The sequence below is a fragment of the Psammomys obesus genome, unplaced genomic scaffold, assembly GCF_907164565.1.
Source record: "Psammomys obesus unplaced genomic scaffold, mPsaObe1.curated_primary_1811, whole genome shotgun sequence".
NCBI classification, from domain to species: Eukaryota; Metazoa; Chordata; class Mammalia; order Rodentia; family Muridae; genus Psammomys; species Psammomys obesus.
Window position 1 is genome coordinate 7598547 of NW_026591918.1, and position 22501 is coordinate 7621047.

Below are 22501 nucleotides of genomic sequence, written 5' to 3' on the forward strand. Positions count from 1 at the left end.
AACCCCAGAACATGACCTCTGAGGATGATATGCAAGTACAGACTTTTTTTAAAGATGGTCTTAACCTTCAGCCTGCAACACACAACTCTGCCTGCTTCCCTCCATAGCGCTGTGATATAAGATGTGTGCCACCGGGGCTGGAGAGACAGCTCAGTGTTTAATAGCATTTGCTGCTCTTCTGGACGATCTGGGTTCAGTTCCCAGCACATGTCAGGCAGCTCACACCATCTGTAACTTCAGCTCTGGGGATTTGAGGTTTTTGGCCTCTTTTGAGTGGGTGTTTTGGAGTGGGTACTCACATGCACATAGCCACATGCACACACAGACACCTACGCACAATTAAAAAGTTCGCTACCACTCCTAATTAGAAACTTTCGCTTTTGTTTTCTTTAAACAAGTCTTTCATTATGTAGCACTGGCTGTTTTGGAACTCATTATGTAGACCAGACTGCCCTTCAACTCAGAGATTTGCTTTCTTCTGCCTCTGCCTCGGATTAAAGGCATGTGCCTCCATGCCCAGCCTCCAGCTACAAACATTTTAACAGTCAACTATCTGAAACTGGATCACGTCACAAAACAAATTTATTATTCTGTATGAAGCCTTACTAGACAAATACATACTGTCATTTAGGTACATTTTTTGTGGTTTGTACATTAAGAAAAAGCTGCTTCAAGAAAGTTGAAGAGGTAGAAGACTCAAAATGTTCTAAGTCTGTGCACTCTTACTGTTTGTTCTGGTTTTTTGTTTTGTTTTCTTTTAAATAAGATTTACTTACAGTAGGGGTTATAGAGAGGTCGCTCAGCAATGAAGAACATTTGCTCATACAGAAGACCCTGGTTTGATTGTTAGCATCCACAGTGACTCACACCTGTCCGTAACTCCATCTTTGGGTCATCAGGCGCCCTCTTCTGACTTCAGGCACCTGTGACACCAGGCAGGCCTGTGGGATACACAGTGACCCACACCTGCCCGTAACTCCATCTTTAGGTCATCAGGCGCCCTCTTTGGACTTCAGGCACCTGTGACACCAGGCAGGCCTGTGGGATACATGTAAGCAAAGCACTAGTAGAGTGTTTTACATGTAAAGTGCCTTTAGCCAGAAGAGAGTACCATATCCCTCCGAAAATAAGATGGCTATGAACTGCCATGTGGGTGCTGGGAATTAAACCCAGGTCCTTTGGAAGAACAGCCAGTGCTCTAAGCCTCTAAGCCATCTCTCCAGGCCTTGGTGGTTGTTTTGTTTTGTTTTGTTAATTTAAGTAATTGATTATTAAAAGATACATAACTTCAGAAGAGCTAATTTCAGTTTAAGAATTCACTTTGACTTGAATAGGAAATGTTCTGTAATAACCAAGAGCTTGGAATTAGAACAGTGGACAGGTAACTGGACAAAAGTAGACAGCAGATTTACAGGTAACACATTTTTGTTTGTTTGGGACAGGGTCTCACTGTGTATCTTTGGTTGGCCTCAGACTCACAGAGTTCCTCCTGCCACTTGAGGGCTGGGCGTAAGGGTGCCACACTCCATCTGGTCACCTGTAAGGGACTGGGATAGATTTCAGGGGGAGAGCATTGTCCAGCATGCATAATACCCAGGATTCAATTCCTGGCCCTTAAGATAAAAAGGAAAGGTTGCCTGTCCAAAAGTTTGGCAAGGAAAGGCACTCTACAAATAACAAACAGTACGGTGGTGACACGTACACCGGTCTCCTGGTCAGCCAAGCTGGGTCCAGCTTGCGTGTGTGCTAGGCTTTTTCTCTGAGGAAGGTACAGAATTAGTGAGTGCCTCTCAAATGGATTATCCATTAACAGATCGAAATGTTACAGGGTTAAACAGTCCTGCGTGCAGCGCAGGCAGGAGCAGTTGGTACAAGACTGGGATGCCTGACTGGGAAATGCCTTCCTCCTTCATTGCCAGAATGCTTGCTTCTCAGTGGTGAGCATTATTAGGCTTTGGGTATGTGACTGAGCTTTGCAAATTTAGGGTTCCACTCACTAATGTGTATAACTGCACTATCTCCATAAAACCGGCTAGTGACTAGCCTCGGGCATGTGTGCTCAGGTTCTGACTCTGCAGGCTGCAGTTTTCAAGCAAGTTCAGCCTGTACAGTAAATTCCAGGGCTATCACAAAGCCTTCTGTCACTGGAATTGGTAGGGTAGGAAGCCTCCAGGGTCTCTCTTCTGGTGGGCTACAAGGGTGAGCAGCTGCCTTGGCAGGCTTTTGAGCGTTTTTTCATTGACATGTTTTGTGTCACTTTGAGAAGGTCTGTGTGGAAAGCGGTGGCGTCCTTCATGAGATGATACTGGGGACAGACACTCAGAGCATCATAGTCGCCTTTGATGTCGGCTTCTCCAAGACAGACCACCAGATACTTGTGCAGATGAGTCTGGCTGCTGAAATCGCTACAGAAAAGGTTAAAGGCAAGAGGGAACAGGTCCTGAGAGTTCTCCCTGGTGCTGCCCTCATCCTGGCCACAGGCACTGTCACAAAGGGTGTGGATGTCGCTGGCAAGAAGGAAGACCACTTTATCTGCTGCTTGCTTCTGACTGGTAAGCCACTGCACTGGACCCATCTCGGCTATTTTCCTTTTCTGCCATTTTTCGAGGATGACCTCACTTCTGCAGTGGTTTTGAAGAAAGTCAGTGAAGCGACAGACTGTGTGATGGAAACAGACCTCGGATGGGTAAACCACCAGGACCTTAACGGGGGGCAGGAGCACGGTGGTAATTGGAAAAGACGTCTTGGTGCTCCTTCCTGTGGGGGAAACCTTGTTAATTGAACAGCAAATAACAGGCCTTTCCAGTCGTCTGCACCACCACTAAGTGACCCCCACCAGAGCATGTCAGCAATGAGCAGGCCTTTGTTCCTGCCAGGCGAAAAATAGCCATTGTCCTTTTGAACACCTGAAACACTGAGGCTTAAATCATCAAAGCGTTTTAAAATATGCTTTTCTAAGTCCCTATCAGCCTTTATAGGCAAGCTCTGGGTTTTTTGAGGGGGAAGGGGGAGGCAGGGTTGTTTTGTTTTTCTAGATAAACCCATAGCAGCTGTTGAGGCTTGAGGGCAGCGAGCGTGTTTAAAGTGAGCATTAAAACTTCTGTGCTTTGACACACGTGACCTCTCCACATAATGTCAGGAGTCGAGTCGACTCTAGTTTGTTTGTATCGTCTTCTACCTGCAGGTGGTAGAGTTTTCTATACTGCTCTAAAGTTAAGCCCCACACTGTGCTACACAACAGGACCATGCACAAAGCTGTTGCAACCCTGTAGCTAATATGGCGCCAACAGCATCCTCTGAATGTGAGTACTCTTGAGGTGGAAGTTCATGTGGCTTCCTTAGCTTAAAGTGTAAAGTTGAACTTCTGCCATGACATAGGGTAACTCACAGGGTGCCTTAAGAGCTTCTTTTCAGTTTGTCGAAACAAGTCCTCATGTAGCTCATACTGGTTTTGAACAGTAATTGAGGATGTCCTTGAACCCCTGATCCCTTCCTCTTCCTCTCAAGGGTTGAAAGTACAGGTTTCTGCTGCCACTTTCAACTGTGTTTTTTTTTTTTTTTCTACACATGCAGTGTGTGTGTGGGGGATCTCATTAGAGTATCTTCAGAGAGTCACCATCCTTACCTTGCCTCCAAGTTAGGTAGATCCCAGCTGCCAGCACCCATGTAGCCACCAGCAGCACCAGGAGGAGAGGCATCCAGCCTCCCAGCATGCCTCTGTCTGCAGGAGACAGCTCAGTCACCATAACAGCAAAGCTACATTTGCCCTCTATTTTAAATGGATTCTTTTACTCTCCTTCGTGGAAGTTTAGACCTTTCCAAATCAAGGGCTAAAAGGTCTTTCAAGAGTCTGCTGATTAAGGGCTCTTTCCCAATATCCAGGTCACTTACAACAATTTATCATTGAGGGCTGGAGTGATGGTTCACGCCGTTAGAGGTAGGCTCGCAACAACAATTAAAAAAAAAAATGTGTATGAATACAGGCACACATGTGCCACAGTGTATGTGCGGAGGTCGGAGGACTTTAGGGCATTTGTTCTCCCTTTCACCATGGGTTCCAGGTTCTGAGATCCATACAGCAAGTGATTCTACGCACTGAATTAGGGCCCATTCTCTAAACTCAGGTTTCTATTCCTTAAGCACACAAGCACTTTCAATGTGACAACTAGAATATGAATCTTGTTTTTTTTTTGTTTGTTTGTTTGTTTGTTTTGTTGTTGTTGATTGAATAATTTTTGTTCCTCAGGATGAACTTAGATACATAATTCACCCACAGCTGTGTGCCCACATAGAAGTCAAGGCCCTAGGATAATTATCTAAAGCTTGTAAGGCTGTTTCTTGTCTTTTGTCCTCACCTCTGGGATAGTTTGAGAACATTTTATTTGTCCATCGTTAGTAAAAAGAACTGACACATCTCTAAATCCAGAGACATTTTCGAGAACATGCTGTCAGGTACCAGCGAGGTCTCTTTTCATGCCAGTATTCCTGATTTGTTAACCAAATAAGATTCTGAGAGAACTGGAATGCCTTGAAATGCACACTCCCTCATGGGACGCAGCCTCTGCTCTCCAACAGTCCTTGGTTCCCATTCCATAGCCTTGTGGCACTCTCAACAACCATTTTGCACTCTTTTTTCCCCTTCTGTATATCCTGTGTTTGAAAAGATAGTGGTTTTATTTAAAAACAAACAAACAAACAAAAACCTTTCTTCTTAGTTATGAGATCTCTGGGGTAGCATAGGCATTGTTCTGTCACACCAGATCCGGGTACCCAGGCAGGGACCTCTTAATGCTCCTCACAGACCCAGCATAACCTGTTACTACCGAAGGGGCCCTGTGTGTCCTGACCCTCCAACCACGCAGTGGTAACGACAGGACTTACTGTTATCTGGAGAGAAGGGAGCACTTGTCTCTGAACACAACACAACTGTTCCTTCACGTCGGATGCAGTCATTGCCACAGGTGTGCAAATACGGCGTCAGCTAAGGAAAGAGAGGTTAGAAAATGCTTTGGGAGATGTTTTGTATTGTCCTCATTTCCAGCACACACACACACAAACACACACTCCTTTTTTGTTTGTTTTCACCTGTTGGCATGGTCAACAATTTTCCACTTGGTTACACTTCTGTAGTCCACAAATCCAATCTGGTGACCCAAGACCAAAATACCTGCATGCCCTTGAACTTTGTACATGGTAATGACATTTTCCTTATCTAAAAGGGTGGCTACATCCTAATAAACATAGAAATCTTCCCCCTGGACAACGGGAGGTGAGTTCCCTGGCACTGGGAAAGTCTATGACGTCCTGGAAGGTGCAGTCACAGTGGTGCCAGAGTCTGCTTTCTTGGCCACCCTGAGCACTTCATGGTCAAGGGCGTGGAGAATGACTTGTGTGTGGCTGTGTTGCGCTGTGGTCCTCCGAAAACTACAGGGACCTCACTTCTATCTGGGCCAACTGAGGCCCCCAGAAGATGAACAGTTGTTCTCTAGAGTTCTGGTATTGACCTGGACTCCAGCCATCTAGCTTCAAACCTTTGCAGCTTCACTTTTCAACTAAAACTGAGGCTTTGGAGAAATAAAATGGCTGTCCTGTCTAAGAATCACTCTGAGGATCCGTGGTAGAAAATAGAAGTAAAAGCACTTTGGAAAGTCAACAGCCGCTAGTGTGAGAAAAGACCCCAGAGCTGCCAAGTCAGCCTCCTGATCTTACCACTGTGAAGACTAATAAGTGTCCCTGGAAGCACACTTGACTGGGGCTATGGGAATGAGACTTGCCATCCTTTAAAAGATGCATCAGAGGGCTGGTGTGTATCAGTTGCTGAATACTTAACCTAGAGCTCAAAAAGTCCTAGGATTAGTCCCTAGCATCCCGCCGCCACACATGCACATTCAGAAAGCATCCACGCTGGAGCTACCACTTCTCTAGTGTCCTTCCCAGATCACTGTGTAACTCACCTGAACCACAGCACCTTCACTTTCCTCATCCACCGAAATGGCTACCGATGTCCGTGTCAGTTTATTCTGGTGCAGATAAATGAGACACAGTCAAGAGCTATAGGGTGCGAGTGAGTAGACAGGCTGTCAGTGAGGAAGCCTGTCGGTCTTCCTGACTGACTTCTGATGCGTCAGACTGTGTGAAAAAGGACTCCTTCAGAAGCCTAGAGTTTCTGCATTTAGCTCATTCTCGACTTATGTACCCAGGATGTCTGCAGGGCCTTCTTGCTGCTACATTGATCAAGAGAGCCAAGCATGCTTAGACAACAGTTAGCTCTGGGCTTTCGTGAAAGAAAACGTTTTTAAAGGATCCTGAAGTGTATTTTCTTCAAGATAGCATAGCTAGATGGGGGGGGGGGGCGTGTAGTGTGATACGGAAATGAAGGGGAGAGTACCTCCAGCACGGTAGAAATCCCCAACAACACATTCCGTCGAATGAGAACCGTGTATGTGTTTGCAAGGGGATCGGTTGTAAAATTCACTTCAACTGTCTTCTCATTCTTCTTACAAGCAGTGATGTTTGGATCCCACAGGCTTCCTACAAGTTGAGAGAGAACCATACGAGTGACCTGATAACTCTTCCCTCATCTGAGTCCCCAAGGGGGCTTTACAGAAACAAATCTAAATCCTTAGGCGCATACCAACGAGACAGGAGCCAGACTGTAGTCTGTCTTCTGACATTGTTCCCAGAATTCCAAAGTCTCTGATGTCCAAGAAAGTTTAGGAACTCCCTACACAGTGCCACTACTTTGCTAAAAATAGCTTCTTTAAGCTGGCAGCAGTAGGTACAGATCTCAGTCTGTGACTCAGTTCAATGCTCACCCTACATTTTGAGGTAAGAAAGCTCGGACCCCCGTTTTCTCCTTTCTAGGGTGGGAGGAGAAGCCCCACTTTATGATGTAAGCCTCAAAATTCAGAGTGAGTGCACTGAGGCCCAGGGCTTACAAGCACAAGGACATGCTGCTGCCTTTACTGACTACAAAGAAGGGAGGAAATGCCAAACAGCTTACAGGAATCCCTGGCAGAACAACTATCAGAAAGTCCGTTGTCTCGCTCATGTGACTTGCAAATAAGAGTGGACAAATTTCCAGGAACGTGTATACATAATAGCACAGATTATCTTCCCTACTGTTGGAACTGTTTTGGGCGCTGGGTGGGGACTGGTTCTAGAAGAGGGCTGATTCCAGGTCCTGGACCTCCCACCCCTTACAGCTCCATTCTCTTACAATGCTTCTGATGGGAGGAAAGATCTTCCCCAACATCATTAGCATCACAGACTGTACTGTTCTGTCATATTCACCGTTAGAAGCTGGGGTGAGGTGAGAGACTGTCCTAAAGCAGCTCCCTCATCATTCAAAGGAAGTTCTAAGGGTCTACCGTAGAGAGGGCAGTCTTTTGAGAAGGCAGCGAGGGTCTTCCTTGGACAAACTCTCACCCTGTTAATCCAAGCAGAAGGTACCCAGAGCCTCCTCTGACCACAGGTCAGTTGTGATAAGCAGGTGTAAAGGCTAGTGGAACCCTCCTCCAGCCACAAAAAACAGTTTCCATGGGCAGTGCTCGTAAGTGGGATTTGGGATAAAGTGTTAGTTTAGGCAAGGGGCAAGGGCAGTTTTCTGTAGCTGTTGCTCTACTATGTAAACCTAAGAGCCTGTCCCAGTCTGCCTTGCTGCTTAGACCAAAGCCGCTCCTTTGCCGAGTTCAGTTTTTTAACCTGTCTGAGGATAGATGGTCATGCGCCCCAGTCGGGAATATCTCCAAATGGCAAAAACAAAATGCTACCTCTACTTACCAGCCTCAATGCACTGCTTCTTATATTTCATGACATGGTTCAGGCAGCCTGGGAATTCAAATGGAAGTTGTTACAAAGGTATCTCTATTATAACCTCTTGCCTAGTATACACATACTTCAGATATGAAAAGAGACACAGCAGATCTAAACAGGACAATCACATTTTGCTGTTCAAAAGAAAATCATTCACCCATGGAAGCTGTAAGTAGTCCCATGTAATTACAACCTTTATCAAAACAGTCTCCAGGGGGTGACTTGGAAGCCAAAAAAGTGAGAGCTGATAGTAAGGCAGATGTAAGCTCTGCCTCTCACAGATGTGAAGCTCTAGGTAGCGGGTCTCTAGATGCCTAGTAGGCATGACCCCCACCGACATCATCACACACCCCGGAGAGGACATAACGAGGAGGGGTTCATACCTGAACCTCATATTCCTGGCTTATGTGTGAAACAAGAATCAGACAAATTCAAATTGGAGAAAATCTAGATAACGTTTGACAAGGTCATGAAAAACAATGGCCAGAGGCGGCTGGGGTTGTCTGAGGGACTAAACGCCTCCGGACAGGAAGGCTGTACTGGAAAGGCAGGTGAATGCCAAAGAGCCTGGTGTTCAGTTGATGGAAATATGGCGATGTTATCTTCCTACTTTTCACAAGCGTACCCTGAAAACAAGATGCTGGCAACCAGAGGAACCAAGACTATGTACAAACTTTGCGATACTTCCGCAGCCTTTCTAACACCCTCCCCCAAAATAAACCAGTGAGCTTTGGTGTCACCAGGAAAGTTGGAAAGTACATGTAGTATATAGTGTGGCACCCAGCTCAAGGCACCAAGCACAAAGGAGCAGAGGTGGAGGGTCGCCATTGCTGTGTGCACAGTCCAGGGTAAGTGCCTGAAGAGAAGGATTCTGTGTCCCGCCTGGCACCCAGGAACATGCTTTCCCTACATTTCCCTAACAACCCTCTCCACCCTGAGTGAGCGGTGGTAAGTACCGTATCCACAGATGAGGACACTGACAGCATTGAAAGGCTCCTAAGGCTCTTCGCCTCAACCCACATGCCACAACACACATGAGACCGTAGGACGGGATAACCAAAGAGGTGAGGAAGTTTACCTGGCGAGGTGAAGTTCACAGACAAGGAAGGGCTGTCCTCATTCATGTTAGCATTGGGGATATTGTGGGCCCCGATGAGATACAGTGTGCTCAGCTCCACTGGGAAGCCTACATAGGAGAACGTCCACTGCAAAGTAAAGCAAGGCATCTGTACAGCGGGAGAGCAGAGCCCTTGTATTGGGCCATGTCCATTTGTAAATTTTTTTTTTCACATTAATACTGTGTGTGTGTGTGTGTGTGTGCATTTTAGAGCCAGGATATAATTTAAGTCTAGCTCCCATCATTGAGTCTCAAAGATGCTGACATCCCCAGGCACTGAGCAGACAAGTGAAGTTCTACATCTTGTTTTGCAAAACAGTTTTTTTTTTGTGTGTGTGTTCTTCATCACCAGGGTTTTCTAAAGCGCATTATTTGTGTTCCCCACACAAAGGGCCCATCTGCTAATGATAGCCATGTGCCTAAAAGTGCTTACTTTGCCACCAGAAGGTCTGGTCTGACTTTGGAAGGCCTCTGTGTAGTTGCACCTCACACAGCTATAGGACTGCATGTTGTTTTTGCCAGTCACACAGATCTTGGTGGCCTTCAGCAAGCGGATGCTGGCTGCAGAGACAGTGAAGTGGGAAGTTGTTTCATCAGCGCTTACACGGCACACAGGGCACTCAACAGTTTAAAAGCTTCATCCCAGCTGGTGTGTACCACGGTGTCCAATGCAGATGTCATGGATGAGGCTTTGGGAGTCTTGGGGATACTTCTGCCCGAACTTCCACAGCTCATCAGCAGAAGATGCAAACTCAAATTCCAAAGCCAAGGACCCCTGTTGCTTACAGGTTGGCCTGAGTTGTACAAAGTGCCTGTGGTCAGCGATGCATCTGCCTGTTCTAGGTCTCTTGAAAAGGACAGACTTTGGGGTTGGTACATATCCTAGGACATGTCTTCCAGAGCATGCATATGGGTAATTATATTAGGTGTGCCCAGGAATGGAAATAATGGGTCCTATACACTGCATACTTCTGGTTTAGTAGATGCTTCAGGCTTTAAATTTTTTTTTTCTACAAAGACTCTTCAAGCATCGGTATGCCTGTTTTGACTGCCCTATGTCTACACAGACCATTCTTTCTTGTGTATCTGTTCCTCCATCCTACCTTTCCAAAGGAACTTTCCAAGTTCCTCTTAAAGTCCATAACATCATCAACCAAGACCTCACCCTGTTTGACATGGGGCCAAAGCCTATTATTCCATCTCACAGGAGTCTCTTGAGCCCCTGCCCTCATCCTTCTAGCCCCATCCCACTCACAAAGAGCACAGCTCTCTTTGGGCCATCCCTTGACATTCCTTGTGGCTGCCTTCCTACTCCTGTGGAAAATGTCTTGATAAAGCCTGTCACTGACCCATTTTTCCCTGTCAGAAGTCATGGGTCTTCCCACCACACTTGAGTTTTTGAGACAAGGTCTCACCCTGTAGCCCAGATTGTCCTGGAACTCAATATATATCTCAGGTTGGCCTCAAACTTGCAGCAATCTCCTGTTTCAGTCTCCCAGATGCTGGGCAAATAGACTCTTGACTAAACCAAGTTTAACTCTGGCAACTGGACACCACAAACCTAGGCATTACAGTCCCAGGATTGGCCTGTCTAAAGAACTTACAGGTTGCTTTCAGCATAATCTGGAGGAAATGCCAGGGCTTTCATGACGTCGTCTGGGGCGTGAGAAAGCAGCCTAAACGGGAGCTTTTTTTAAAAAAAGGGAATCATCTCTTCCATGAAGTATGACTGCAGAAAGCTACTGCTCATCAGTGACTTTGCATACTTATACACACTTATACACCCATAGACACACTTACACACTTTTTCACTTACACTGCACCTCCCCTCCCAGTGCTGCCTGTGCTTCCTATAAACCACTTTTGAGCCAGAGTAGCTCCCAACCCCCATCCAGACTTCGGACATCTAGCTTAGTTTTGTTCTTGGGTATGCTACCTTAGGCATGATTGCAGACAACTGTATATCTCTTTGCCCTCTGGGTGCTTGTGACTGTGACATCCATGCTGTTATATCCACACAGAGAATTCTCACTGCTGTGTTGAGTCCCATTGCTGTGTTGGGACTCAATCACTTTGTGATTCTTTTTTGCTCTTGGTCATCTGGATTTCGTTATGGACAATGCTACTATACACATCCTCGGGTGTGTCTTTACATGTATACCCAGGTACTTTTTCGATATGTGCCTAGGAGTAAGACTAATGGGGCTGATATTCTTCACATTTCTGGTTTAGTAGATACTTTGATGCAAACTTAAAACTTACCATCTGCCCGGAGTATCCAACTTATGTTCATCAAAACTGAAAAATCCTCTGTTGCAACACCTGTTTTAACAAGTTCCACTTGGAGGTACCTCAGGTCTCCTGGAGTGAGAGTGTGTTGGACCATCCACTCTGGAGATGGCCCTGGGAGAAAAGGCAAGACTTCTTATGACACTTGTACTGGCTGGGTTTGTGTGTCAAGTTGACACAAGCTAGAGTCCTCAGAGAGGAAGGAGCCTCAGCTAAGGAAATGCCTCCATGAGATCCAGCTGTAAGGCGTGTTCTCGGTTAGTGATCAATGGGGGAGGGCCCAGCCCACTGTGGGTGGTGTCATCCCTGGGCTGGTGGTCCCGGGTTCTATAGGGAAGCAGGCTGAGCAAGCCATGAGAAGCAAGCCAGCAAGCAGCACCCCTCCATGGCCTCTGCCTCTGCTCCTGCCTCCTGCTTGAGTTCCTTCCCTGACTTCCAGCAATGATGAACTGTGATTGGAAGTATAAGCCAAATAAACCTTTTCCTCCCCATTTGCTTTTAGGTGGTGGTGTTTCACCACAGCAATAAAACCCTGACTGAAAAAACATTCCCGTATTTGCCATGCTTTCTCCATACTTCAGCCCTGGGCTCCAGCCAGCTAGCCCAAACTTTCTCAACCCCTCACCTTTACTGCTACTGCCCCTCCCGCTCACTCCCTCTCCACTCTCAGGCAAAACCCACTCATTCTTCACAGGCTACCACATCAGGTACCAATGTGTAAAACGTCCCCTGACACCACAACCGCGGTCCCTCTGTGGAGCAGCAGCTACTGCTTCCCATTTAGTGTGGTGAGTCCCACCCTGCCTGTCTGCTGACTCATGGGGATGCCAGCCCACCTCAAACACATCCATACTCCCAAAATTCTGCCATTAAAGCCCTACTCCCATTAGTTAACAAGGCCTGTGTCTGGTCTCCCATGACCCACCGCCTGATTCAGACCTTCTTAATGTTCAACTGCAAATACCCATTCTCTAATGCACCTACCTGTCTCAGAGCCACACTCAACAGTCTGCAGGAAAGAGAGAAACCAAATGTCATGTTGAAGCCAGTAAACCGCAACACCTCACCAAATCAGGCAAAACATCATCTCTTCCCTTAGATGCATGCGCAGGGGACAGCTTTGCAAAGAGAAGATGAGCTGGGAGCTGGAGGGATGACGGCAGCAGCTGAGACAGCACGCTGTTCTCGCAGGAGACCCGCATTTAGCTTCCGCCACCCACGCCGGACAGCTCACAGCTGCCTGCGAGGCCGCTCCAGAGTGCAGCACCTCTGGTTTTTGAAGACATGTGCCCTTGCATACACGTGTGTAAGCGTGTACACACAATAAAATAAAATTCTTAAAATTCCTTAAATGAAGAGAGCTAGTTTGATAGTACTTTACAACTTGAGGGAAATTAAGCTAGCCCACCGAAGGCTGTGGTGGACCATGGATTGGCCATTGGCAAGCCTGATTTCCTGTCAGCTGCCCACCCACTTGAAGACCAGATGGGCTTCATATGTGTTATCTTTCCCTGCCTCGGGTTCCTGAGGTCCCTTTTCTAGCTAATGTTTAACTGTTGGTTTTCAGGACAGTGTAATGTTTATTAATTTCTCAAGTTAAGGATTGGCTGTGCAAAGAAGAGAAGACAGCAGGTAGCAATAAATGCGACCCACAGAGCCTTCTTGGGCCCCTATCATACTTCTCAGCGGAGCTACATAGAAAACCAGGGGCAACTGTGACTTCATCACATCTTTCTAAAACAGCTTTCAAAAAAGTAAAACTCATTAGTTTCTAAGAAAGGCCAGTACCAAACCCCTTAAAGTTTACATGAAGAAATAATAAATAGTATGGTTTGGAAATAGCATATTGAGTCTGAAGCATTTATTTTACTTGTCAGCAATCTTCAGTGAACAAGACAGACACAATGTAACAAACCCAAGGCACTAGGCTCTCAGCTTCCTCACTCCAAAAGCCTTCAGAAGGCAGAAAGCAAAGGTTTTGATGGAGCCGATTCGGTTTGTTCTTTGCATTGTGACATACTTTTATTGAACAAATAAACTACCTAGTAGGAACTAAGATCTAGTTGAATGGTAGTGAGAGAAGATGTAGAAAAAAGCCAAGCAACAGCTCTACCCCTCAGAGTTCGTTCAATTTTCCTCACAGCAGCTGCTCTCGGGACAGTTTTTCTTTTTCACAGAGAGGGAAGGACAACAGCTGACGGCTTCAGGACATCACCAACAAGCTTTGACTTTCCACAGTCATCAAGGGCGCCTTACGTTGTGTGAACCGGGCAGGGATTGCGTCTGACTGCCTTACTGAGGAAGAGCCTTTTCCTCTTGAATGACCAGAAAGATTTTTTCATTCTTGGGGACTGGAGAAGAAAGGGAAGCTGCTTTCGGGAATCAGCATGGTCCAAGGCGGAAAAGAAAAGCAAGCAGGTGAGTGCAGCCTGTCTGGTGTCCCAACAGGTGGGCAGCATGGCTGGGAGCAGTAGTCTTGTCAGGAACAGACCAGGCACGCCACCACGCTTTTACTGAGGAGGTTACTCAGATGAGCTCAAACGCGCAGCGAGGCATGTCACAGCTAAATCTCCTGCCCCCAGGATGCAGTCTGACAGCAGTTATCTTCCAGGGGGGGAACTGAGGGATGATGAGAGCGCAAGGCCCACTACGGTTATCTCAGGGGTGCCAATCTGACCCCGTCCAGAGCGCTGTCCGTGGACAATTTCCTAGCAGGCCATTCGCTTGTCAGGATTCGGCTAAAGGGATGAGGGAAAGAGTGCTCACGGGGGAGGAGGATGCTTACCGGCTCTCGGGGCAGGACGCTCCTGCACATTGCAGCCAGGCTCAGCAGCGCTAGCAACATGTCCCGGCTACCGCCCACCACCACGCGGAGCTGGGGCAGGCGGTGCTGGGCCCTCTTATCCGGGCGCCGGGAGGCCGTTCCCTCCGGGCCCCGCCTCCCGCAAGGCCGCCCTGCCCCAGTGGGGCGGGGGCTGGCCCGGTCGCCTGCGGGGCTCGCGGGGTGGGCGGGGTGCGGAGGACCGCTCACAGGTGTGTGCGGCAGGCCAGGTGGGGCGACCGCACCCGCGCCTGGAGCTGGGCGCAGCTGGCCCGGCCCTCCCCGAAGAAAGCACGCGACACTCCGGGGCCGCCAGTTAAAGCGCGGCGGGCGAGGACGGCCGGCCACCGTCTGCTCCCGTTCCTGGTCTTCGGCGGCCGAGCGGCGGCCCAGGAGCGGAGCTGCCCGGGGTGAGTAGCGAGCTTCGGACCCTAGGCGGGGTGGGTCAGGGGGACCTGGAGCCTCCTTTACCAAGAAAGGGTCCCAGAAAGAAAGGGGGAGGTACCGGAGCCATCGAAACCTCCTAGGCTTCCTTAAAGGAACCAGAGACAGGAACTTACACAGTTACAAGGTAATAGTGATAGGAATCTCTACCCCTGGCCTCTCAGGCTTTCTGGTAAATTATATTTCACAGAATGAGGTCTGGCGGTTACATCTGGGGTCCCGAAGCTGGTGTCTCAACACTGTGGGTTCAGAGCTGAGGTTCTGACATTTGGCAGCGGCTCTGCACCTCTCAGACTTTAATTCTGGGAAGGTGGACCGCGGACCGTGGACCGTGTTTTTGAGATGAAGTAGCTTGAAATAGTATCATTTGGGATTAGTAAAAGGGCTACAGAGCCCGGAATTCAGCTGCTTCAGCCCTTCCAACGTCAGTAGGAGTGTTGGGTTCACCAGACTCATAGTGGAACTGGAGGGAGCCTTGAGGCAGAAGTCGTCCGGGCGGAGTCAGGAAGCTGTGTTTGCTGAAGCCCTCCTGGGATATAGACTTAGATCACCTGTGGGACTCAAGTGGAGGTTCTGCTTTTGAGCCACGTGGAAGAAGCCCAGGGCCCAGCCTCTGTAGGATTGCGAGGAATGGTTTTCTGAGAGAATTGTTCTGGTTCCTGACTGAGGAGTTTACAAAAGGGAGGTTGTAGCCCCACCTGGACCTGGTACTGGGGCCACCCTGGGCCCCTCACCCAACCTCTGTTATCTGCTTGGGCCCAGTGGTCCCTGAGAACCTTGCTGAACCATAAACGCTTGCTGGCTACCAGGGCGCAAAGGTGAGCAGCCGATGCACACCCTTGGTGTGGGGATGAGTGCAGTGACAGGAGCGTTCAAGGCCACCGGGCCCGCCGTGGTGCCAAAGCCAAATGGAGATTTGTTTTCTGGTTTCAGTCTGAGAACTTTGTCCCATGGGGCTGAGGAACCGGGCGGCTGTTTCGATGGCAGTCAGTCTTCAGTTCTGAAAAAACAGCCTGTGTGTTTGTGCAGGGCAAGCAGGGGGAGCACTCCCTCTCGGGTGAGCGAGTCGGAGCCGATTGCCAACACGTGCTCATTCAGTGAGGAGCTGGGTGCCAAGGCCTGGCCAGGCTTGGAGCTGCCCTGGCAGAACACCCCCTGTTGTAGAAAGCTCAGAGCAAAGGGCAAGAGCTCTGGGACAGTGGGGATAGAGAGGTCAGGCTCAGGGACAGGTCTGTCAGTCAGCCATTTCTTGGCCCTTGAGGCTTAAAGGCGGGTAGGAGGCGCTTCAACTCTAGCACAAGAGCTTATGGTGTCACATGAACGCAGGAAGCCAGAGAGGCCTCACCTGACCTTGGCAAGAGAAGGTGGGATAAGCATGAGGAAATGGCTTGGAGTAGTGGGTTTGGAATAGTTTTGTTTTGAGAAAGGGGTAAGGCAGCTAGCTGGGTTTCTTGTCCAGGAAAAGAATCTGGAGGGACTAAGAGCGGGGTGAAGGTGATGGTAGGAAAGGGGTTGTAGATATGGGAGAATACTCAGGCAAGGGTGCCCACACAGCCTCTGGACACAGCCTGAGCAGTTTCCACCAAAGGCCTGTGATGACAGGCTTAGCGAGGACACTGCCTGGCTCTAGGGCAGGAGTGTGTACCTGTGGCCTGTGGACAGGGCTGCAGAGTGGGCAGTGAAAGGAAATATAAGCAGGGCCCTTGCAACCACAGATGGGGGGGTCACACCTGGGCAGGGGGGGGGCTGTATCTGCCTATCGTCAGGAATTTCTATCCTGCCACAAGTGCCCTCCTCACGACACCATGGATCCTTGTTGATTGAACATTCGGCCTCCAAAGCAACCTGCTGGAGTAGACCCGCTTGCTAAGCCTGGTAACCAGAAGCAAGGCCACAGATGTTGGGAGAGCTTTGCTTCTCCTGGATATATGGCAAGCCACTGCTCTTCTCATAGCCTCAGTTTCCTTTCCTGTACAATGATGTGCCATGAGTGAGCCACAATAGTGAAGAGGTGACTGGAATCCAAGGGGAGCAATCTTTAGAGCTTCCCACATGCTGCCTTGAGTGGTGCATTCAGTCCGGAAGTCCACAAGAGCTGTCATGTAGAAGATCACAGTGTGGTCTGAGCCTGGAAGACATCTTTGTCCAACACTCAGTCTTCCAACAGGCTGTGTGTTGCCACTGTAGCTGAGACTCCAATCCTCCACGCTTCCTGGCTCCAAGACTCACTTGTTGTCTCTTGGCCATGGCCAAAGCTCTTGCTCTCTCACTACCTCAGTTTCCCCATGCATCTATAACATGGAATGGACATTAGCTCTGTCTCTCTAGCATCAGGAAACTCAGAAGAAACCAGAGTAAGGAAAGTAAGTTGAAGAGTTTAAATTTGCTGTGTAGATTTAGAGTAGTAGAGATAAGACAATGAAGACATTTTTACTCTAATGTTTACTCCATGTTCCCATATGGGAAAATTCCCCTGAACCCACAACCTTTGTTACTCTGGTGAACCTGTCCTGGAGAGGACAAGTCTGCGAGGATTGTTGACATACCCTGAGTCTAGCTTCCACCCACACAGGTGGAATTTTCCACTTTTTTTTTTTTTTTTTTTTTTTTTTCAAATATTAAGTCTCTGGGCAGTTAACAGTAGATTCATTGTCTTGTGAAAAGGGAGCCGGTTCTGTTGAATACCAGCTGCTTGCCAGGGCTCTTTGGCCAGCCCTAGCTGGGATAGCAGCCACTGGAACATTCCAGCCTCTGGTGCTGCCTCTGCCCTCTGTTCCACTCCAGCTGCTTGGACTCTGCCGTGACTAATTTAATGCCATCTTTAAGCCAGAGACCCTGAAGGTCATGCAGGGCTTGCAGTCCTTGATTGCCAGCCTGGGCGTGGAACTCCATATATTCTCTGCCCAGTAGGAGGGGCTGGCACAGGAGCACCCCATACCCAGGCGTGATTACAGTTCAGTGTTAATGCCACCCCAGACGATTCCAGGGGGTGAAACCATGTGAGGTCATGACCTTTTCATGGCAGTGATCTCCATCCCATGGATACTTACATTGATTTACATGTTTGTTATCAACACAAACCACAGAAGAAATGGATTTTTTTTTCTACTCTCAGAGTCTCATTACACATGGAATTAGCCTCGTAGAGTTGCAAGGAAAGGCACTTGGCACTGTCTTAGAAGTAGGCAGGATGTTACATTCTTCGATCACTGATAGTTGGATTAATCTGTAGTTGATACTATAATTATTACTGGTTATAGTTGAGGGTCACATTCTGTGTGGTATGGAGGAGAAAACGGGACACATCTATGAGGTCAAGAAAGGCGGAAGGGTCAGGCACCGTGGCTCACGTCTGGAATCCCAGCACTTGGGGAGGCAGAGGCAGGTGGATCTCTGTGAGTTTGAGGCCAACTTTGTCTACAAAGTGAGTCCAGACAGCCAAGGCTACACAAAGAAACCCTGTCTCGAAAGAAAGAAAGAAAGAAAGAAAGAAAGAAAGAAAGAAAGAAAGAAAGAAAGAAAGAAAAGAAAGAAAGAAAGAAAGAAAGAGAAAGAGAGAAAGGGGGAGGGCAGATGCAGTTCAGGACATGTACTGAGAACTGGATGAAATCTTCATGTGCTTTGAGATTTGTATTTTTAAATATTTTAGATATTAGGTTTCTGTTTTCTACAAAGTCTCACTATCTAGCACAGGTTGATTTCAAAATCTCCTGCCTAGCTTTGACTTCCTAACTTGTGGGATTATAGGTTTTTCTTTTGCCCTCATAAGCACAAGAAACTATGAAGTAAATAGATGTTTCTATTTTAAAGTTGTACTTATTTTGTGTGTATGTTTTTTGCCTGCATGTATTCTGTGTACTGCATGCGTGCCTGGTGCCTATGGAGGGCAGCAGAGAGCAGTGGTTCCCCTGGACATGGACATAGGTTGTGAGCCACCATGCGGAATGCTGGGAACTGAGTCCTGGTCCTCTGCAAGAAGGGCGAGTGCTCTGAACCACTGAGTCCTGGGAAGGCTGCATCCTGGGTGTGGTTGAGCTGTAACCCTGTGGCCTGAGGATCCTGACCACCAGATTTCACTTTAAAGTATGGGACTGGAACCTCGAACCCCAATGTATGAGACATATCCAAGTGTGCATTTATTTTACAAGTTGATGTTTGTGTTTTTGTTTTGTGCGACTTCTCCCCTCCCCCAGGGAGAACAACGACACCATGTTCAGGTGTGAATTCTAGAACTTGGGGCTGTTGGGAGTTGGGCGAGCTCTGATTTAATTTGTTTTCTGTGATGAGTTTAGTATAACATAGTTGTCACTGACTACAGTGGAGTAGTTGAGTCCTTTTAAGCTGTTCCTCTTGCTGTCTTGGGACCTCCTGTGGTTACACTGGGTCAGAAGCCTAGAAGGGGACATGCTTGTAAGTTGGAGGCATGATCCTGGTTGTAACGGGCCTTGAGCAGGGCAGGTACTATGGACCCACAAAATGCCCTCATTGGACTTGAAGGCGGCTCGGTGCTCCATTGCTGCTAGAATGCAGGTGGGCATGGGCTTCAGACCACACAGTCTTCATGGAAGTGTTGCCCTTAACATAACCATATTTTTAGGGCAAAAGCCTGGCTCCAGCAGCCCCAGCAGGCTAGGCTGAGCCACTCATCCCAGTATGCCAGTTAGAGATGAGTGATGGTGAGATGTGAGGAGAGGATGTTGGATCAATGTGACCACGTTGGGAATAATATGTAAACAGCCCAGGGATCCCCACCTGGCTAGGTGGATGGACAGGCCTTAGTCATTCTCATACCTCTACAGAGTCAAGCAGGACTGTGACTCAAAGTAACAAGACACACAGCATGAAGGCAGCAGGAAGGCTGTATCTCTGTGGTTCATGAGGGCAAGAAGGCTGAGAAAAGACATGTCTTTAGCAAGCATGAGCTTAGAAAGGAAAGCCTGCCTTGAGGGAGGAGGCAGCTATGAAAGCCAAAACAGAGTAGAAGTATTTATGTTGGATTTGGAAAACCTGAGAGTAAGGTTGCAACAACAAACCTCCATTAGAAAGGATGTGATATGAGACCCACTTCCCAGACACATGCTTTGCACAAACTTATTCTACTCCCCTATTTCTCCTATAGAGAAACAAATAAATTTAAAGAGAAAGGAAGGAAGGAAGGAAGGAAGGAAGGAAGGAAGGAAGGAAGGAAGGAAGGAAGGAAGGAAGGAAGGAAGGAAATCAATCGGGGCCTAGGACTAGAGGCATGCAGTCCTGATTAAGGTGTAGTCAGTGTCTCAATTTTGGTTCTGTAATGTGGTCTGAAGAAGTCTTTATTTCTTGAGGGGACAACAAAGTGGTTCTGATTGCTGGCCCAGGACATGGTCTCACCCAGAGACAAATGCCTTCCTCTAGGGTTTATCTACCCTGGGAGGTTCTGCTATTATTGGAATCCAGGGTGACTGCAGGCCCAAGATGATAACTAACTTATCTCTCTGCCTTCAGTCTTCAAGAGGACTGGATAGGCTAGGTGGATGGACAGGCCTTAGTCATTCTCATACCTCTACAGAGTCAAGCAGGACTGTGACTCAAAGTAACAAGACACACAGCATGAAGGCACAAAGCCAGGCTTCTTTCCTGATTTTAGTTGCTCTGTGAGTCCAAGTGGGGCATGAGTTCTTTGCAGTAAGAGCCATTTTCACACTGGCTCTTGTCTTCTGTTGTATCTTAATGATGTGCTGGAGAGACAGACATCTCTTTCTGATGGACGGAACAGATTTGGGAGGCTCCAGCACTCAGGGTGCCGTTTGTGATGCACTCTTACTTTCTGTGGTGAACGAGTAGGTGTTTGCTTATTTAACTTACCTTTAGATTTTTAATTTCTCATGGGCTGGTCTTAAAACACACTGAAAATTAACCCCCAACAATACAGCAAGCCACACAAGAGTAAAAGCTATGTCCATTGCAAGACCAAAGGTAAGGTCGCTGAACCAGACATCTGGAGAAGTTTCTCACCTCTACCTTCCTTCTGTACTTATCTTTCACAGAGAATCAGGAGAGGGTGTGGGCTGCCCCAGTGGAGACTGCACTGTGTCCTGTCACTTCTGAAGTGAGGTGAGTGTTTGCAAATTGAGACTGAGAAAATTTTGTAACTTAAAAGAGCTGCAGCAAAGCCTCTACAGAAGATCCCAGCTCCTGGGAAGAGTGAGCAGCGTCTGTCTGTGCCTTGCTCAGCCTCTGCTTCCCAGAGTGGTGGGATTACAGACCATGGGCCACTGGGCCCAGCTGCACACTTGCCTTTTATGCTATGACTGTGAAATATCCTCCATGAGCTCCTGTGTTTGAACTCTTGGTGCTCTCTCTCCCTCCTCTGGGTGATATTTGAGATTCTTAGTCAACCATGGCTGAAATTCTCCCTTGTGTGGAAATTTGAAAGCATATGCAAATCTAGCTAGAGGGAAATGAGGTGGGGACTCCTTTTCTGTTCCCTTCTCTAAGCCTTCCTATCACCTGTGGGTAACCCTGTTTTTAATTTCATTCTACTCTTTATGACTTTTTAAAAAATTCATAATCTGCAATGTAAATGTTATGTAAATACAGTGTTGAGAAAATAAAGACAACAAAAAATGTCCACAGGTGAGTATTTTTTCTTCTGCCTGTTTTCCAGCTTGTATTTCTGAAAGGCTTTTAATCACCCCAAGACCATTGTCACATCTGACAGACAATGGTTTCTTATCTTCCTCAGATCTGTCCTCTAAATTCTAGTTCCCAGGAACTAGCTAAGAACCACACGACCTCTTGTTTCTCATTAAAAAAAAAAAAAAAAAACCCTACCCCCACCCCACCCCTCACATACGCCCACAGACATATATGCCATTTTTATTTCCTTGAATATATTTTTAAGAAATGTGAGCCTGCTGTGGTAGCTCACACCTGTAATCCCAGCACTCAAGGAGGCTGAGGCAGAGGCAGGTGGAGCTCTGTGAGTTCAAGGCCAGCCTGGTCTGCAAAGTGAGTCCAGGACAGCTAAGGCTACACAGAGAAATGCTGTTTCAAACAAACAACAGAAATGTGTGTGGTTTCTCCCCACATGAATTCAGTGGACAAATGTCTTTCATCACATCCTTAGTTTTCTCTATTTCCTGTGCTCTATGGGCCATACTTGATGGGAGTATCTGAAAACATGATGTCATTCCAGTTTAAGTATTAATTAGCATCACAGAGTATTTCTTTGGCAGGGTATTTCCTAGGTGGCATTGCAGTTTTTTATTTAGACTCTCTCCCCAGGTGTTAAGAGAAGTCCTTTGTTTTCAGTTGTCTCTTTTGCATGGCGTCACTTTGGTGAGGTCCAAGCTGACCCTTACATACTTCTTTTCCTACTTCTGGCTCCAGGAACCTCCATCTTAGGACTCCAGCAGCTGCTGTGGAGAAGTGTAGTGGGAGATATAGGGAGGGAAGTGGCAGCAGGACACTGTTAGGACCCTGTGGGGAAGGCTCTAGGGAAGGAGTTGGCTAGGCAAGGTCTGTGGGGTCGTTAGAAGTAGATTCAAATTACTTAGGAAAAAAATCAGTGCTTCTCTGTACCATGGTTTGCATGTCCACCCGCCCCACTTTTATAGCAAGTTTTTACCCTGTACCTGCTTCTGGCAGCTTTAGGCTTCCTCATTTGCTGTTAGTAAATGAAACAACCTCCCATCTTCACTTTGGTTCCTGATGGGTAAAGGCTGATAACACAGGTCCACCAGGCCACCAGTCATTTTGAAGCTCTGACATCCACTCTGCACTGGGCCTGTCACAAGAAGGGTCTTTAATAGCCCTGAAGAATAGTTCCTTTTTCTCTTGTTGCCCTGTTACTACACAAGAGCTCAGACACGGAGATCTACACTTGCTGAGCCAGAGCACCATGGCCCCATCAGCTTAGACTCTCTCTGCTGTTCGGTCCACTCATCCAGGCACAGCACAGTGTGTGTGGAGCTCCTGGCTGGAGCGCACCATCCCTAAGCTGTTTCCATCACCCTATGCTGGCTCTTCGCCTTTGG

General features: G+C 47.7%; 2 protein-coding genes across 2 annotated transcripts in view; one reads left to right on the forward strand and one right to left on the reverse strand.

Moving 5' to 3' along the window:
- Positions 1 to 1194: 1194 nt before the first annotated feature.
- Il17rb (interleukin 17 receptor B) lies at positions 1195 to 14095 on the reverse strand. The gene is made up of 11 exons (XM_055612363.1): positions 14007 to 14095; positions 12206 to 12230; positions 11195 to 11335; positions 9366 to 9493; positions 8894 to 9020; positions 7783 to 7830; positions 6389 to 6531; positions 5955 to 6020; positions 4882 to 4981; positions 3626 to 3721; positions 1195 to 2757 (listed from the first exon to the last, which is right to left on the reverse strand). Exons 1-11 carry the CDS (start codon positions 14064 to 14066, stop codon positions 2192 to 2194), a joined length of 1500 nt encoding a protein of 499 aa, XP_055468338.1. The 5' UTR covers positions 14067 to 14095; the 3' UTR covers positions 1195 to 2191.
- Positions 14096 to 14240: 145 nt separating this feature from the next.
- The window catches only part of Chdh (choline dehydrogenase), a 33080-nt gene continuing 24819 nt past the window's right edge, over positions 14241 to 22501 (forward strand). The window contains exons 1-2 of the mRNA XM_055612230.1: positions 14241 to 14452; positions 20510 to 20576. The gene's annotated coding sequence lies outside the window, so the exon portion shown is untranslated. The remainder of the gene's footprint in view (positions 14453 to 20509; positions 20577 to 22501) is intronic.